The 17,751-nt window shown below is 41.7% G+C and overlaps 1 protein-coding gene across 1 annotated transcript in view; it reads left to right on the top strand.

Annotated features, from left to right (window-relative positions):
• Positions 1–848: 848 nt before the first annotated feature.
• The window catches only part of arhgap32a (Rho GTPase activating protein 32a), a 29,659-nt gene continuing 12,756 nt past the window's right edge, over positions 849–17,751 (top strand). The window contains exons 1-13 of the mRNA XM_083773069.1: positions 849–1,102; positions 7,835–7,948; positions 9,042–9,135; positions 9,401–9,492; positions 9,987–10,071; positions 14,649–14,732; positions 15,126–15,263; positions 15,460–15,552; positions 15,695–15,817; positions 16,418–16,495; positions 16,750–16,831; positions 17,071–17,220; positions 17,434–17,536. Of these exons, the coding sequence (XP_083629195.1) occupies positions 7,860–7,948; positions 9,042–9,135; positions 9,401–9,492; positions 9,987–10,071; positions 14,649–14,732; positions 15,126–15,263; positions 15,460–15,552; positions 15,695–15,817; positions 16,418–16,495; positions 16,750–16,831; positions 17,071–17,220; positions 17,434–17,536 (1,211 nt within the window). The 5' untranslated portion in view covers positions 849–1,102; positions 7,835–7,859. The remainder of the gene's footprint in view (positions 1,103–7,834; positions 7,949–9,041; positions 9,136–9,400; positions 9,493–9,986; positions 10,072–14,648; positions 14,733–15,125; positions 15,264–15,459; positions 15,553–15,694; positions 15,818–16,417; positions 16,496–16,749; positions 16,832–17,070; positions 17,221–17,433; positions 17,537–17,751) is intronic.

Genomic DNA, 17,751 nt, shown 5'->3' on the forward strand with positions numbered 1-17,751 from the left:
AGAGCGATAGAATCAGTTCGGGGATTTTCATGTTTTTATGTAGCCTACTGATATAGCAAGCTGGTAATCTACTTTCTTTGTCTCTGAAGTACAGTATACATTTTCACAACCATCCATGTCATCATGATCTCCCTGTTAGTAGGCTACTGTATGTATACATAAAAATACTCATATTCATACTCTGAAAACCACATGAGTGACCAAAAATACATAAATCCATAATAACTAGGCCTACTATAAAACAGCATTATATAACTACTAGACTACGGTATATAAAACAGCATTATATATTTTCTGTCAGAGATTGTAACCCTTACAAGTATAATGCAGACTACTTGACCATGCAGACCACAAACACACACGCACACGCACACACACACACACACAACTGAGGTCCTTCAAGATGATCGACCTTTGTACTCTTGTTCAAATTCCTCCTCTCAGGCTTGCAAACAAATGAACAACTATCTGCATTCTACATGCATCTGCACTCTGAAGTGAAGTTGGTCTGTTTGAACCTGTAGTTTATTGGAATAGGTCATTGGCTAATTTAATGGTCCTATAACATTACCTTCACGTAGCCTACAAACTATAGGCTACACAGCAAAATATAATAATAATAATAATAATAATAATAATAATAATAATAATAATAATAATAATAATAATAATAATAATAATAATAATAATAACAATTCAGAAAGATTTCATTTTAGTGATTTTTTTAATGGACCACACAAACATGTGCGCGGACACGCCACTGCTGCGCGCGCTCGTCATGGTCGAGTGCAGGCAGATTCTTCTCAGAGACGAGAACGGAACGGACTCACTCTACTCTACCACAGGATCGAACCGGTGGTGGTGACGATATGATATGGTTGTTGTACAGTACATTCGTAGGCTACAGTATAGTTACAGTAGAACTACAATTTGGATCGAATGAATGTCCTACCTTTGACAATGATGACCTGCTGTCAAGGTGATCTGCCGGAGACAGTCGCTATGTGGTCGGAGTGTAATGCAGAAGAATCGCAGTGTTAAGAGAAGCTGTCAAGACGCAACAGAGTTCTGCTGGAGCAGCGAGCTGTTGGAACAGTTACAGGTAGGTTTTAATTTTCAATTTATTAATCTCAAGGAGACATAAGGACCCCCCCCTCCCAGTCCCCAGATATGCATCGGATTCGGGATGGTCCTCATATGATTATCTCAAGTTGGGAACCCAGCCTCCCAGGCCTACTAGTCTACAGTGTAAAATATCTTGAACGGTGAACCCCAGCAGCATCCAAATTTGGTGGAACATCGGAACGAACCAAAAATAGCCGATCTACAAGCTCACACGACATGTATGCCGCTGCGTTGCTGTTGGATTTGCAGATTGCCTATTTTTTGCCAATGAAATTTGGTGTAGAGTAGACGGGGGAAAAAGCAGTCAAAGGAAGTACAATATAGCGGCGTAGGCGCGTATAGCCAGGATATGGTCAATACTAGACTATAGTCTACTTGCCAGCCCATAGAGCCTCATTGTGAACCCGGACATGTTGAGTACACCAAGGTTTTATGTTAGAAATGTTGAGCATGGGTCCCCAGCACGTAGAAACAGCCAAATGTTAACTTGCATTATTGCATATTATGTTGAGCAATTTTCATAATTGGCATAAAATGTGACCATACCATTAACAACCTATAGAAGGAAAAATATTTTGTAGCATGTCAAACAATGGGGTTTTCATGATGCTGAATCCATTCCATTAGTTTAGCAAAAAAAACAGTCATTGCGGCTAAATATGGCCATTGCCGTCATCACTGATGTGATGATGTAAGCTCAGCAAATGTGGGCAAGTGGCTGGCCGTATTTAGCCCAAGGAGTGTTTTCAACATTTCTAACATAAAACGTTGGTGTTGTAGGCCTACTCAACATGCCTGGGTTCACATTCTGGCAAGTGGACTACTACGGCATTATTTTCGTTAACTCTGATGTTATTTACAGCTAGGTATAGAGTAGTGGGGCGACCGTACCTGTTACCTATGTGGAATAGGTCATACTCTTGGAGTTACGGACCAGGGCCTTGTTCATTTTGGTGGCCCCCCCGGGCCACCCCAATGGCCCCTGGGGGTCCCCGGACCCTACTTTGAGAACCATAGTTAAAGGTAGGCTAAAGCTTCAAGCCTTGAAGCCCTTAAGTTAGCATGAATGTGAGTTGGAGGTTTTTGGTGCATATTTGACAAAAGTTGAAGGGTGAAGGGCTTGGTATTAGGCAATAGGCATGAAGCACAAACAACCAACACTCAAGTTGAAAGGAAGAATAATATTGTGCCTCTGCTGCAACACAGTGAGTGGTCTATCAGGCCTGCAGGGTGAGAAGATGATACAGAACAGATTCAGATGATCTTTTTCAAATTGCACTAGTTTTAGGGTAATTTAAATTTACCCTGTGATGATGTTATGTGTTTTTGCCAGGAAGGCTGTCCAGTGGAGGTTAAGCCTATTCAGAATCTTGGTCAATTTGTGTTCTATATATGGCTATAGGAATCTATTATTATTTTTGGAATAATGGATAGCACCAAAAAAAAGTCCTTGTCTTGTTTCCATTTAGGCCCTATGCAATCAATTCATAAAAAAAAATCACACCAATGTGAAGTGAGGGGTGCTAATATATTAAAGTCTAACTCATGTTGATTTGGTGATGTAAAACAAACAGTGCCAAGACAAACATAAACGTACATTTTCCCTCAATTGTCAATGGCGTTTACAGAACAAACATTGAACTAAAGACAAACCTGTGTATAGGATGGGCCCTAAAAAAAGAAGAAAAAAAAGAAGATGACGACGAAAAAAGGGTGTGTATTGCACATAATTATGTAAACTGACAGGTTTGTGTTTGGAGAAAAAGCATGTATTTTCACAATAGAATGACACTTTCCATAAGCCAATATCTAGATTAGTTGCCACTGCCAAACAGCAAAAGGTTAGGGTTATTATTATTATTAATCAAATTAAGGATGTGACATCCCTATAATAACTAGAACTGCTTGTTGAGTGCACATGCAAAAGATGGGACGTTGGAACCTGATAGGCAAGTGTTTAGGGCGGTGATCCCCAGTCTGTGGGCCAGGGCCCACTGGTGGGCAGTGATAATATGTTTTCTGATACAGATAAATAGGATCTCAAATTAAGTATACTATGTTAGTTCCATTGATACAAGCCGGAACACAATCGATTGATTGATCATTAAAATAAACACAGCCCACCTGGGCAGTTTGAGGCATGAACAACTGATGGATGTTTGTCTTCATCTTCACTGAGAAGTGAAGAGAAATCAATGGTCAGATAAAGATGAACTTAATCTCTCTTTGGTCGATTTCAAGCAGATTATGGGATTATATAGTTCTCCCTGATAGTAGTAAGCAGTGTGAAAGCTTACATAAATCTCCAGTTCTCCAGTACATTATTTATATAACCAGTGTAGCCTAGTGTCTGGCATTACATAAAAGTACACAGGTGTTTTCACATGAGCGATGCCAGCCCTAAGCCACAGCCTAAGGCAGATGCTCTGATGATGAGTCAAAGGTTGCAAGGTTTTCATTCTGTCTTCTTGCTACTCATCCTCCTTCTGGAGCAGCTTCAAGTCACCATGGACCCACCAGGTTTCCATAGCAACCGCAGGCCTTTCTCCACTGCGTCTCTGGCTCTTATTGACTGCATTCCAGGACTCAGAACAAGAACATGATCATGGAACTAACATTGCAGCAATGGCTTCTGCGTTAGTGTGTGTGTGTGTGTGTGTGTGTGTGTGTGTGTGTGTGCGTGCGTGCGTGCGTGCGTGCGTGCGTGCGTGCGTGCGTGCGTGCGTGCGTGCGTGCGTGCGTGCGTGCGTGCGTGCGTGCGTGCGTTTGTGCCTATGCGTGCATGCTGCCCCACGCTCGCCTCAAAACACAGTCACCCTGGGTGCAATTCTGGCGAACTCTGAACAGTCTCTACCTGGTATTCCTAAACATAACCTCAGTAAAACCATGCCTAACCCTAAACTTATTTCTAACCTTATCCTCAGTAAAACAACTACAAGAATACAAGACCCGCCCCACAGAGCGGTTGGTGGAAAAAATGAGGGCAAGGGTGTTTTGAGGCGAGCGTTCTGGCTGCTGCTACAGCGGGATAGATGACAGCCATTACACAGCAATTCTTGCACCCTTTCTCCTTCCCCAACGTCCCACAAACTCTCATAGCGGATGAGTGGGGTATTAATCTCTTGCCTCTGTATGTGCTGTGCAGAAAACCTGCTGGAGTAAGTAAATGTGTCTGGCTGCAGCTCCCTCTTCTCTTCACATTCATACAAGATTGTATAGGATGCCCTAGTTTTCCCAGAATACCATTTAGGCCATCAGACGTCAGTGCTAGATGCCTTATGATGTCAGAGCCCTGCTGTCACTTAACCAGTTTAACCACTTAACCCACCAAAGATTCTAAATTATTTAAGAAAAATCTTAATTTGTTCAATTCTTTAATTTCTTTCACATGCAGACGTCCCCAAAATTGGTACCCCATCATTAAAGTGCTCAATTTAACTATCATAGTGAAGCTAGTTTATAATGTCGCACACCAGTGTCACTTGCTGACATTGCTGACATTGCGGACAAGAACAGAGTTTCAAGTTAATACAAGCGACACCATCGTATGGCACAGTATAACTCAGGCTTCCCCAACTTCCCCCTTCTCTTTCATGCTTAAACTGATGATGTAAGGTGTCATCTAAGAGGGATTACCTAATGCCTTGGCTTAAACTCTGACAGTGTAGTAAAACAAAAGTCATTGTTGATTAGAAATCAACTGTGAAATTGTTGGCCGATGCTAAACATTTGTTTCAGACCAGGTTCACCAAAATGGTGGCTTCCTGCCAATTTTCAATTCATTATGATTTAGTACATAGTACTAAAGTACATACATTAAATGGTGTGCAACGAAGTGATTCCATTTATTATTTTTGTTAAAAGCTCTATATTCTGATATTTTCTGTTTACTAAAGAGCTGGAGAGATGGGAGACCCCTGTTACTGATCAAACACTCAATGATTACTGGAGGAAAGGAGGCACTGGAGCAACTCAGACAGCTTAAGCCCTTATTGTATTGTATTGATAATTGCACTGGAGTTGCTCAAGTGCCTCCTTTCCTCCTGTAACCTGTCCTGCCTCTGAGATGATTGCTATCAGAATATAGAGCTTTCACTTTTTAACATCAAAACGGAGCCGAACCGATGTGTTTTGGTTTGTTTTTTATTCATTATGTGACTTTGTGTGTTTTGTATATTTTTCATGTTTTTAAGTGATATTGTTGTTTTCCTGAGTGATACTGCTGTGATTTATTTATGTACTGTACACGTCAATACTTCATGAGGACTCTCAACGCTTGTCTGAGAAATTTAAATATTTATTATGAGTATGGATGTCTCCTGTGGGTCTTTTTCTGTGTTGAGTTGCATGTATTCATATATTTATCTTTCCACTGACTGGCACAACCTGACTGAGTAATGAAGACCTGCACCTGGGTTGGGTGAGGCCACTAAGCAAGAGCCCTACAAAACAGCCAGAAGTGAGTTGGAGAAGGAGGAAGTGTGTACTGTTAGGAGCTGAGAGTGGAAGGGTTGAAGCGCCGTGACTTGGCAGGCAGGAGGCAGCTATCACAGACAGGTGTACGGGTGCACAGGGCCAGTGATGCCACCGCCAATGTAGGGCCAGGCTGTATGATGGGCATTCTGTGCAGTACTGGCAGCAAATTTAGCAATATTACACAAGAGGGTGTGCTTTACCGTCACGCCTGCGTTACTTCCGTAGGCAGCGCTGAAGTATCATCAGACTGTTCAGACCTCATCAGACATTCAATGAACTGTCAGTGAAGAGTGAATACTTATTACCTACATTACTGTTTCTTTCTTCAATATGTCCGACTCCTTATGATAGGCTTTTCACATAACATGTTATCGTTATGGTAACAATTTCTCCCCAACTTATCTTCTTTTAAAACTTCAAAAGATTATCCCATATTTTCAAAATAATATTTATTTTCCCAGTTGGTTTCAATAACATCATGAGATGCTAAGGACACTCCACATCTCTTTGTATATTGTTCTCTGTTGCTCTAAGCTCCTCCTGCAGGGTCTTTTCTTTCAGGTGGAAAACAAAAGCAAACTGTTTGACCAGGAAGGCAGCAACTGAAGGAATCCATGGCTACGAGCTGCACTCTGTCTGAAGCACAGGTTATGAGACCTGTATTTGAAAGGAATCATTCAGTATAGTCATCAAGGACATTGTCAGTCATTGTGCTGTGTCATGGAATGAATATAACCGCTATTGGCTCCATTTTGTATAATGTAGTCAAAACATTGCAACTGTGCTGTCAGCATGGTTTCTTTTTTGTTGTTATACCAAGCAAGCAATGAACTCAATACTACACACTACATACTACAGTATTGCCATTTATCATTCCATTTCATACGATGAAATGGAAGTTTGTAATTTTAGATACAGGCATCATTGACACACTTGTGTTAATGTATATTGAAGGACTAGTGACTAGTGACTAGTGACAACCAGAAAAATGTGTTTTGAAGCAATTTCTGTCAAAGCTATTAACTTAATCCACTCTTTTCACTACTAATTCATTCATACACAGTGAGGTTACGGAGTCCATTGGAGAGGAAAGATGAGATGTGTGTGTAGTAGAGTCTTTTGGACTGTGTGTTTGCCTGGTCACATTCTGCTGAGTCAGCAGGCTTTGTGGAAGCCAGTCAGCGTGGCGAAGGTCCAGAGGGTGGTACAACACCTCCCGCGTTGTACTGGTAGAGAAATGCTACTATACAGCGAAACAAATCTATCCCTCACTCCAAACTTGACGAGTGAGGGATATAGTGTTCATTAGGTTTTATCTCTGTGCTGATCAACGGTGGTTATTGTGGGAACTAGGTGCTTAGCGGAGAAGCCAGAAGGCCAACTTCATTCTTATCAATGCATCCACATGCAAGTCGACGGGAACGATGCAGGAGTGCAAGTCTGGTTTCGCTCTATCAGGGCATTCCTTCCCTTTGTTTACAGTACACATAGAACTTTGTAGTGATGATGATCCGAGGTCCCTCTGATGATGTACTACAGGGGCTGTCATAACAACAATAAAACCTCTGAGGATGTACAGTAGTAGTAGTAGTAGTTTCTACTATCTTATTTATCTATTGATGAATGATTCGAATTAATCTATGAATGGTGAATGAATGGTGAATCTATGAATCTATCTATGAATGATGAATGAACTTTCACCCTCGCATCCCATCCCATTTATTTATTTATTTTGTCAATATAGGCAAAAATCTTCACCTGCAAAAACAACATTGTTTTTTCACAGCAAATATACAAGCTCACAATGCATTGTGAGTTTATACAGTAGATTGGCTATTTTTGAATCGCCAAATTATGAAATAGGGTTAAAACCCAATTAGAAGTTGAATATGTTATGCCTGTCATATTTGTAACATTACCAGGTAGTACCAAATGTAAATATACTGTAACACCCCAGGTTGTGGATGTTATGAACGCTTTAAATCATCCTCACATACATAATCACTGGGGCAGCTCTCGGTATTAGCTTACATAGCATGATGTCATCAAAGATGACTCTCTGAATTCTAGCCTTGAGGGAGTGTTTGCTGCGTCTGGTGGCTTCATCACGTTGGACTCGTCTTTCTCCTGTGCTTTTCTCCACTCCACTCATCTCCACCCACCTTCTAGCCCTCCCTCCCCCCCTCCCTCCCACTCACTAACCCACACACACTCCCTGTCTTTTTCTCGACAGCGGGCTGTTGCGGTAAGGCAGCATCATGGAGGCTGGATGTGTGGTTGCCGCGGTGATTGAGAATGCTGCCTCAGGACCCCAGGGAGAGACAGGAAGTGGTGCCGTCCTTGAGGGGTGAGTTTTTGTTCTACCGATGTCATGTCAGCTGACTGCGAACCGTGCACATACATCTATGTACAGTAGGTAGTACGTGTAGGTAGTACATGTATGTCACGTGTTCCAGAAGCGCAGGTGTGTGTGTGTGTGTGTGTGTGTGTGTGTGTGTGTGTGTGTGTGTGTGTGTGTGTGTGTGTGTCAGCGTTTTGCAATAATGTACGTGCATGGTTAGCGGCAGTAAAAAGATCTGTTCTGTCCCGATGGAAAGCGGAGAATATAGAGAAAGTGGAGAAGAATAAATAGCCAACATTCTCTGGAGCTACAGTCAATTAAATTAGACTTGAATGGAGTCATCTCCTGTGTCACAGTAAGTGTTCATGAGAACAGCTAGATGCACAGAATCCAGTCACAATTAGATCTGCAAATGTGGATCACATACTATGTGTGTCGGCGCTGATGTTCTTATCTCCTTATCTCTGTAGGGCTGAATAAGTGCCTGACAACATGGGATGACAAATGACAAGGCTGCTTCTCTCTCCTTTTGTTGCCAATAAAAGTTGAGCTGAATGGACTTTTCCCTCTTTCCACTCCCCAAAAACATTGACTCACATTTCAGCTCAGTCTTTTGTGAAGCACTCCCTTTTTGGATGAATTGCACTCATGGCTGCCTCAATAGAAAAGCTTTGCTTACCGAAGCACACAAAAGCCACTATAGCACTGCTTTGATCCCAGGTTTAAGATTCTACCTTTTGTCAATCTAAACAAATATCTTTCCTGAGGATTAGTTGTAGTTTACTGAATTTAGTCCTATGATGATTTGATGTGAAACAGCAGATAGCTATTGTGTGTGTTTTTGTTTGTTTTGTTTGTTCTATTGTAATATTACCTCCTGAAAACAAAGGATTCAAAGGCCACAATGCTCACAATCCCAAATACAATATCTGTTTCAAGCCCCACTGGTGCAATGTCATGATAGAGCTACAGCAATATCATGTGAATGTATCGTTCTCGCTTGCACCCTCTGGTGTTTGTCAAGGAATTAACAGGCCTTGTTTGAAAGGGTATACATTAATACTGTCTTTCATTTGCTCTCTTCCTGCCATCCTTGCAGGGCTCCGTCACCATCTCCCAGCCTGGCCAAAGACGATTCCTCACCTGAAGATCGTCCAACAGAAAAAGACCCACAGGAGACATCCACTGCCATGGTATGTCTATCCAGACAGACACGTGGACATACATATATACTCATAATAAATATTTAGTTTTCTCAGACAAAAGCGTTGAGAGTCCTCATGAAGTATTGACGTGTACAGTATATTTAGCTAAGGCTAGCCATGATTACTACACTGCTGCTACACTATACTTTAGTTGCCTTTGAGTGTCGTAGACTCGTAGCTACTGTATGGCTTATCAGTAGAGGAAGTCGTTGGTGATCAACTGAAATCCATTGATGTCTGCTTTGATTGGCAGATGAGGAGTGATGAGGCCAACGAGGCCCCAGCTGAGCCCCTCCTGCGCTCCTGTGTCAGCACGGCCAGTATGAAGGTCAAGAACATGAAGAAGTAAGTGTTGTCCATGACAGTGTACTTGAACATGAGAAGTAGGTTGAATAGAAAGAAGAGAAGCGCTGCCGTGGTTCCGTGCGCTTGTGAACTGTAAACAGGTGCTCGTTGGTGAGGGTTCGATAATGAGAATGCAAAAAAGGTCCAAGGCACTCTGCTACAGTCAAGTAAAAAAAGTATTTATTTAAAGAGAGCATTAAAAAGACAGACCTACGCGTTTCGGCTATCCAAGCCTTCGTCAGTGTCCCAGAAGTAGGTGTTATCATGACACTGTATTATGGGCTGTAAACCAGGGCTCTAATACAGGATAATAAAATCAAGAGCTATAAAATTATGTTCAGCCTGCTATATACTCTCCCGCTGTCTTTCCACTTATCTCTCTCTCTCTCTCTCTCTCTCTCTCTCACTCAATCCAACTGAATGTCTCTGCCTTCTCTCCATCCACATATTAGCCAGTAGAATACTGATGAGGTGCTGTTGCACTTTATTTCCAGGCTGACGTTCCATCGAGGTCACTTTCCCAGGCTGGCCGAGTGTGCCCATTTCCACTACGAGAATGTTGACTTTGGCTCTGTACAGGTGAGCACTGCAATCCTTACTCACAGAGAAGAGGAGTCACTTCTCTAGCATAAGGCTATATTTAGTGATTGTGTCCTTGTGCTCAAGTTTACAGTAGGTGGAGTTCAGTGAGCATTTTGTTGAATTGGTCCACAGAATAATGCCCGATTCAGTGATGTAAATAGGTTTTCAATGTAATGGGTCTTTTAGATGGGTCACAGGGACATTTTATGAGTCTTACTTCAACAACGATAGAGTACAGTACTGAGTACAGTATTGCATCCCAGGACTCCCGGAGGGTCACATGATTGTGTCCTTTCTTGATTGTGATCATAATGGAGCAGGTGCATGATCATTGGCCTTTTAAATATTGTTTTGAGTCTTTAGTCCCGCAGCATAGTTTGGCTTCCAAAACAATATTTAAAAATAAACAGTGAATGAAAAACCACGGCCCCCTCACGTATTAGAAGGACAATATCAGTCACCAGAATAAAGGATGGTGCTTTTGATGAATCTAACATGGTTAAAATGGAGTTAGAAGTTACAATGGGTTTGTATAGCAAGGGGGCAGGGCAGCTAAAATTAATATCAAATATCTAAATACTGAATCAAGCAACTTAAAAACTGTCTGGGGTGTTCACAATGAGTGAAACGAGACGAGTGAGACGATAAAACGACCAAAAGCTTTTTTGAAAGTGAAAGATCCCTTTAAGCCAAAGTTCACATTACGATATGAAAACCGTGCATCTGTCACTTAAACAAAGTACACACTTTGGAATTACGTTAAACATGGAACCCCTGCAGCATTAGGCGAGTATTTAATTTTATCTGTGTTGGTGCGCCTCAGTATAGGCTATGGCTGCCTGGTTCATGGGCAATCTCATGCTGGCTAAAGTAGCGTTGTGGTAGAGTAGAGATGTCCGCCTGCCCCCTGCCATGCACACCAAAGAAACATCTCCAGCTGCTTCTCTGAGAACTAATGTGTATTGGTTACAGAAAGCACTGTGATGTTTATAAAATCATTTAACCTTTCATAAAACATGGGTAGCATAATTACGAGCAGTTGTTACTTAATTACTTATTATATTCAAACTTAGTAAAAAAAGAAATACTTTATGAATGTTATTAAGAAAGACTCCATGAATGCTTACTGTATAGCAAGACATAATATTTATCGAAATATGAAGGTCACAGTTAACTATGGAATCGGGCATTTCCCGTCACTGTGTTGTTTTGTCACCCCAAACATCACATGCAGACATCACATGACATCATTACGGGTGCAAATCCCTGATGTCTGGAGATCCCTGTCATCAATATTAAGCCACTCAGTGTAGATGATATCAACAATGGAGAATGATGTGTTAAATTGCTTTCTTGGTATATTTGAAACACTGCTGGCATGTAATTTGTACCAGACTTGTTTGGCCCTTGCTTTTGGCAAACAATGACCGGGCCATTATCATATTGGGGTACTGAGGAAAAACATATTGTTAATATAACATTTATCCTTGAAACTTGTTTAAAAGAAATGGCCAAATAATTGCCATAATTCACCTAGTTAATAATATAAGAATAATTATTATTTATTATAATTATTATTATTTTCTATTTTTAAATTAAGCAATGAACTTGGAAAACCAATCTGCAATGTTGTCCTATGAAGTTACGTCCCACAGGTCAATGATAGATTACTTACCCCTGCATACTCATATGCAGGATTTAAATGATGGCCCCCAATAGAACCATATGTCTTGCTGTGGGTCATTATGGATTATGAATGTAGTTTATGGAAGTTTGAACATGCTTTAAGTAACAGTGTGTTTGCTGTAGTGATAATTAGAAGCAGCCAAGCAGAAATGGTTACTCAGCCAGTCGTGAAAGTGGATGAGAAGCCGCCATGCATTTCAGTTTGCCCGCCAGCAGAGTGCAGCAGTCTTCCATTCCTCCACATCCCGCTGCTGGCAGGACGAGCTTGACACAAAACCAACATGACGTACATACTGTACTGTACTGTGGATAGTACAGTGCTTTCAGTGTATCGGGTAGGAGAGGGTTTTAATTTTCAGCACGGTGCTCTTTCTGTTAGTGCCCTATATGCTCTTACAACTCCATGGCTGCCAAGGCTGTTATGGCTCCATCAGTAAGGTGTCAGGGAGGGCAGCAGACAGTGACCTTGGAAGGCACTAGAAGCCTACGATCAAGCAGTCTGAACCAGAGAAATGTTATTCTGGAGCGAGAAAGAAAATTGGCTCACACAGCTGAGCCAATCGTAAGACTATGTTGCTTGCTGAAAATTGCCTTCAATTGAAAAGCAGTTATTTCCAGTGAGCGGTGCCATTATGTGACAAAGTGTAAATTACACTTAACGCTTTGTACACAATGTGCATTTGTGCACAGCACAGGCAGGCAGGCACGCACACATGCACGCACACATGCACGCACGCACGCACGCACGCACACACGCACAGAGTGTAAGACTGTAAGACATAAGAAGATGCCATGACAATAGATCAAATATACTACAGTGGCGTATATCAAATGAACAGTTATCCTTAATGGTGGTCGACGTTCTGTTTACATACTGACTTCATCCTAACAGGAAGTTGCTTGACAGATGAGAACGTTTCTTTTGTTCCCGTGGTGACTCCCATGACTCATGTGCACATCGCCGTGTTCACACAATGGCACATCAGGGGAGGGAGAGCAAAGATTACGTCTCATATGACCTCCTTGCAGAATAGTGCAGCAGCACCCTGCCTCTCCCCATATGTCTGCACTCACACACACACACACACACACACACACACACACACACACACACACACACACACACACACACGCACACGCACACACATGCATGGTATACACACATAAGGTCGCAGATGGTTTGTAATGAGTGAGGATCATCTTTCACCTTTAGCTTCCCCTGTGTTGTTGTACTGTACATTGTGAATGTGTGTCTACAGTCTGGGAACCTAAGATGGAGAGTGGGTGGCAGAGATGGATGCAGAACAAATGTAGGGAGGCAGGGAGGAGGGGGAGCATTTGAAAGAGAGAGAGAGAGAGAGAGATAGAGAGAGAGAGAGAGAGAGAGAGAGAGAGAGAGAGAGAGAGAGAGAGAGAGATGTAGCAACTAGCAAGGGATGAAGAGCAAACACACAAGAAACACGTCCCCTGTTTTGATGGAGCACTAGATTCAATGTGCTGTGTGAATGTTACGCGGATCGTTTCACAGGAAGCAGGGGCTGAGGACAGGCAGCAAGCAAGCAGCATCACTTTAGCTCTGCTGAAAGGAGCGGTAAGCCTCATGGTCCTAACTCCAACTGTCTGCCAAGGGAAGGCATCAGCTTATTGAGAACCACGACTGCAGCTACAGTACACACCATGACAGAAACAGTTTATCCAGCCAGCCTGCTGTGGGTGGATGTCTCAGATGCATTAGTGGCAGGTAACAGGACTCTGTAGAAGTCTGATTTAGTGTTTGTTTATTTATGAACGTCTTCGGGAATGGTGGATGTGTGAACATGTCATGGTAACATAGATTGTTGCACTATGGATGCACTATTGCGGGAATGAGAATCATGAAGTAAGCTAGCATGCCTAGAATATGAACTCTTGAAGAAACTCTATTTGTCCTATTTTCTTTGTCCAGAAGGGCTTCTTGCATGCAGTAACTTGACCTACAGTAGTATTTATTGTCTGATCAGTTTGTATCAACTCTCCAGCCACATGACTACACTGGAATGTTAAGTTAAGCGAACACTCCAGATTTGACTGTGCAGTGCACAGCAATTATATTACCTAATAACTGTGGTTATTATGTCAGGATCAGTATGTTCTATTAGTATTAGACCAGTAACTCCTCTCTGTAATGCTGCTGTGAATTAAAGACGATCACTGAAGGCATTCAGTGAGTTGGGAGTGCATGTTTTGCTGTATTGTTGAGCCATGGTGGTTAACTAGGTCATGTTGTGTTGTGTAACATAACATCTAGATTACTGTACAGTTATCTACAGTTATATATAAACTAATTCTCCCATGGAGTTCAGGTCTTTGGAGTGTCTCCTCTGCCTATCAATTTATTCCAAAACCAGCACAAGGCTTTGATCATCTCCTTAATAGTACATTTGGAAAGTAGGTTCAGAGCAAAATTCTGCTGAAATTGTGTATTTATTGCCTCCAGGGTGTGTCATCTGATCACCTAGAGCATTATACATGTACAATACATGTCATACTGTACAATTCATAGTGATTCTGTTTTCCCCAGTAAGATAAGATTTTGTACACTGGTATGGAAAGTTTTATTTTTCATAGCTGCCATGTTTCCAAAGACTTAATAAGTGATGTAGTAGTTTATTCATACCATTAAGTGTTGCCATTGAGTGTGTGTATTGAACAACAAACATGAAAGTGGTTTTAGAGTAGATGGTAATATCTAGTCGTACATGCTGTTCTTGTATAGTAGGTCATGCACAGAGGATTCATCCATTATTTATTTGATCTCCATCATCACTTAAATTCTAATTCCTCTCTCCACTTTCTACCTTTCTATGTTTTTGTTTGTCTCTGTTTCCCTTTCTCACCTCTCTCTGCAGCTTGCCTTTGCAGAGGAACAAGGTGAAGGACAGAAAGCTGGCCTGAACAGGGAGCTGGTCTTTCTCATCCAAATATCGTGTCAGGTAAGGTAACATCACTTACAGTAGAGCCGATGCTTTATCTCTGAACTCTCCATGAGATATTTAGGATGATGGAACAGATGCTATGGTTTATTAATTTATATATTGTGCACACACACACACACACACACACACACACACACACACACACACACACACACACACACACACACACACACACACACACACACACACACACACACACACACGTGTGCGCACGTTACAATAAGTTACTTAGCCTCTAGCTACATCTGTCATGTTTACATGAGATAAAAATATACTTTGTGGTATTTATAGCCTATAATCAAAGCTGGCTGGTAACAAGCTGGTCCTAGAAGACTTCTGACTACTTGACAAACACCTGCATTTGTGTATCTTTGTTTTTGTGTATGCTAGAATCGAAGCTGGCTGGTAACACGGTCATATGAAGACTTCCGGGTGCTTGACAAACACCTGCATTTGTGTATCTTTGACCGACGCTTCTCCCAGCTTACGGAGCTACCACGCCATGACGTTTTGAAGGACCCGGTTGAGGTAATGTTGAATTTCAGTTTTTAACTCTTACGTAACATACTGTATCTATTGAAATGAAACACAGTGGTAGAAGTGAAGTTAATATAATAGTGGGCATTTTCTGCACAAATGATTAGTATATATAAACGTATTCTCTTCGTTTTGTTGCATGAGAAATTAAATTGAAATTTCCTGAATTTAAACCAAACCTTGACAGGATGTGACCAAGATGTTGGCCACCTACCTGTCTCACTTCTCAGCCATTGCTGACAACAAGATCAACTGTGGTCCAGTTCTAACATGGATGGAGGTAGCTTCTTATCAGCTGTTCTCTTACACTCCACATTATTAAAGTGTAGGCTGTTTAGGAGGACTGGATTAATCTAATCTAATCGCTATTTTATACTTTCAATATTGGATTACGTGGGTGTAAATATCTTCTTCTGTTACAGATTGACAACAAGGGGAACCATCTGTTAGTTTCTGAAGATTCCTCAATCAATGTTCCTGCCATTGCTGCTGCCCACGTCACCAAGCGCTACACTGCCCAGGCTGCAGATGAGCTGACCTTTGAGGTAACTGGTGCAGCTTAATGGACATAATGGATACGGTTTTTATTTCCGCCAGACTAGGCTGAAGGCCAGAGATTAGGTTTTCACCGCTTTCCGTCTGTGAGTCTCTTTCATTCATAGTTTGTTTCTTTGTCTGGGTGCCTGTGAGCAGCTAATCTCCAGCACAGCTGGACCGATCAGTGTGAGACTTTGCACACGCACGCTCCCACTAGGCCAAGGAAGAACCTCTTCCCCAAATTCAAACCAGCCTCATGGTGGTGCTATAACAGGTTGCTTCACTTTTTGGACTATAATTCTTGAACCGTAGGTCGTACAATCAAATGTGTTCCCCTAGATTCCTCTGATTATGACGCAACTCCCTATATAGGCCCCGCACCCATTTGTGCCATTTAGATTTTTCACGTGATCAAGATGTACAGGTATCAGTCCGATTTTTCACATTCCATTCCATTAGTGTTTTCCAAAGATTGCAATGCTGGCCCTGGGTAGGGAACCCGGCCTGGCGGAGACCTTTTCTAGTTTTAGCTTTATTTTGGCCAGCTGTGAAATTAACTCCACTAACATCCTTTTCACTTTTTTCATTGCATGTTGTTCATGTTGTAGGTAGGGGACATTGTGTCAGTCATCGACATGCCACCTAAAGAAGACACTGGCTGGTGGAGAGGGAAACATGGCTTTCAGGTAAGGTGTCTACAACAGTGATTTTTTACATCCCAATCCCATCCCATGCCTCTTAAGTACTGTATCAAGATACAGTACTTACAATCCCTGTCTATTAGGACCCCAATGTAAACAAGCCATTGTGCTTTTATGGGTATTTCAATACTCTTAGTAGACTTGTATTGACCTGTGCTTTCCTCGAACTTAGTCTACAAACTGTTAATACATTTTTCAATCAATCAATTAATCAATCAATCAATCTCCCTGTATTGTAGGTAGGCTTCTTCCCTTGTGACTGTGTTGAACTGATAAGTGAGAAGATTCCTCCATGCGTTCCAAGCTCTGTGACAAAGCCAGGTATTGTTCTAGGCTAGCTGCTATTGTGGACACTTGCACAGCAGACATTCGTGGGTAAAAACAACTAAAGGTTTTAGCAATCATTGCAGGTGTGTTTCATTTACTGCGTGCCTTCATGGACAGCTCCTGTACAATTAACATCATGCTGGCATACAGAAACACCTAATGAAACATTTACCTGTCATGTACATTAATAATTTATATGTATATGTATATGAAAATGTATATGTTTAATTCAGTGTGTAAGAAGCATGGGAAGCTGGTTACTTTCCTGAGAACCTTCATGAAGTCACGGCCGTCCCCACAGAAGCTACGTCAGCGTGGTATACTCAAAGAGAGGGTGTTTGGCTGTGACCTGGGAGAACACCTCCTCAACTCAGGACATGAAGGTAAACTAAAAAAGCACAATTCAACAATTTCAAGCTTTGAGTCTTAAAAGTACAGTATGATGATGATGATGATGAGGATGATGTGTGATGATGATGATGATAATGATGATGATGTGTGATGATTGATGCAGCACAGTATTGACCCACATGATGTCACAGGACCCTAAAATGTGTATATGGAATAAATAAATAATAAAGTGAACTCTTCCTTAGTCCCCCAGGTTATTAGGACCTGTGCTGAATTCATAGAGAAGCTTGGAGTTGTGGACGGGATCTACAGACTGTCTGGAATCTCTTCCAACATCCAAAAACTGAGGTCAGTTTTTTTCGGGTTATAATAATTATTGTATATAATAGAATAACTAGGCCGATGCCCATTGAGAACGATGCCCTTCCAGTTAAGCAGTACCTATTGTACCCATTATACCCGAGTACCTAGTGTAGTAGTAGTACCCTTTATCATAGTACACAGAGGCCAGTCTATGATGTCGGTACTATAACATCATATTGACGACATCAGGGGTCTCCATA

This window comes from Protomyctophum parallelum (genome assembly GCF_964188405.1).
Source record: "Protomyctophum parallelum genome assembly, chromosome: 9".
Taxonomy (NCBI): Eukaryota; Metazoa; Chordata; class Actinopteri; order Myctophiformes; family Myctophidae; genus Protomyctophum; species Protomyctophum parallelum.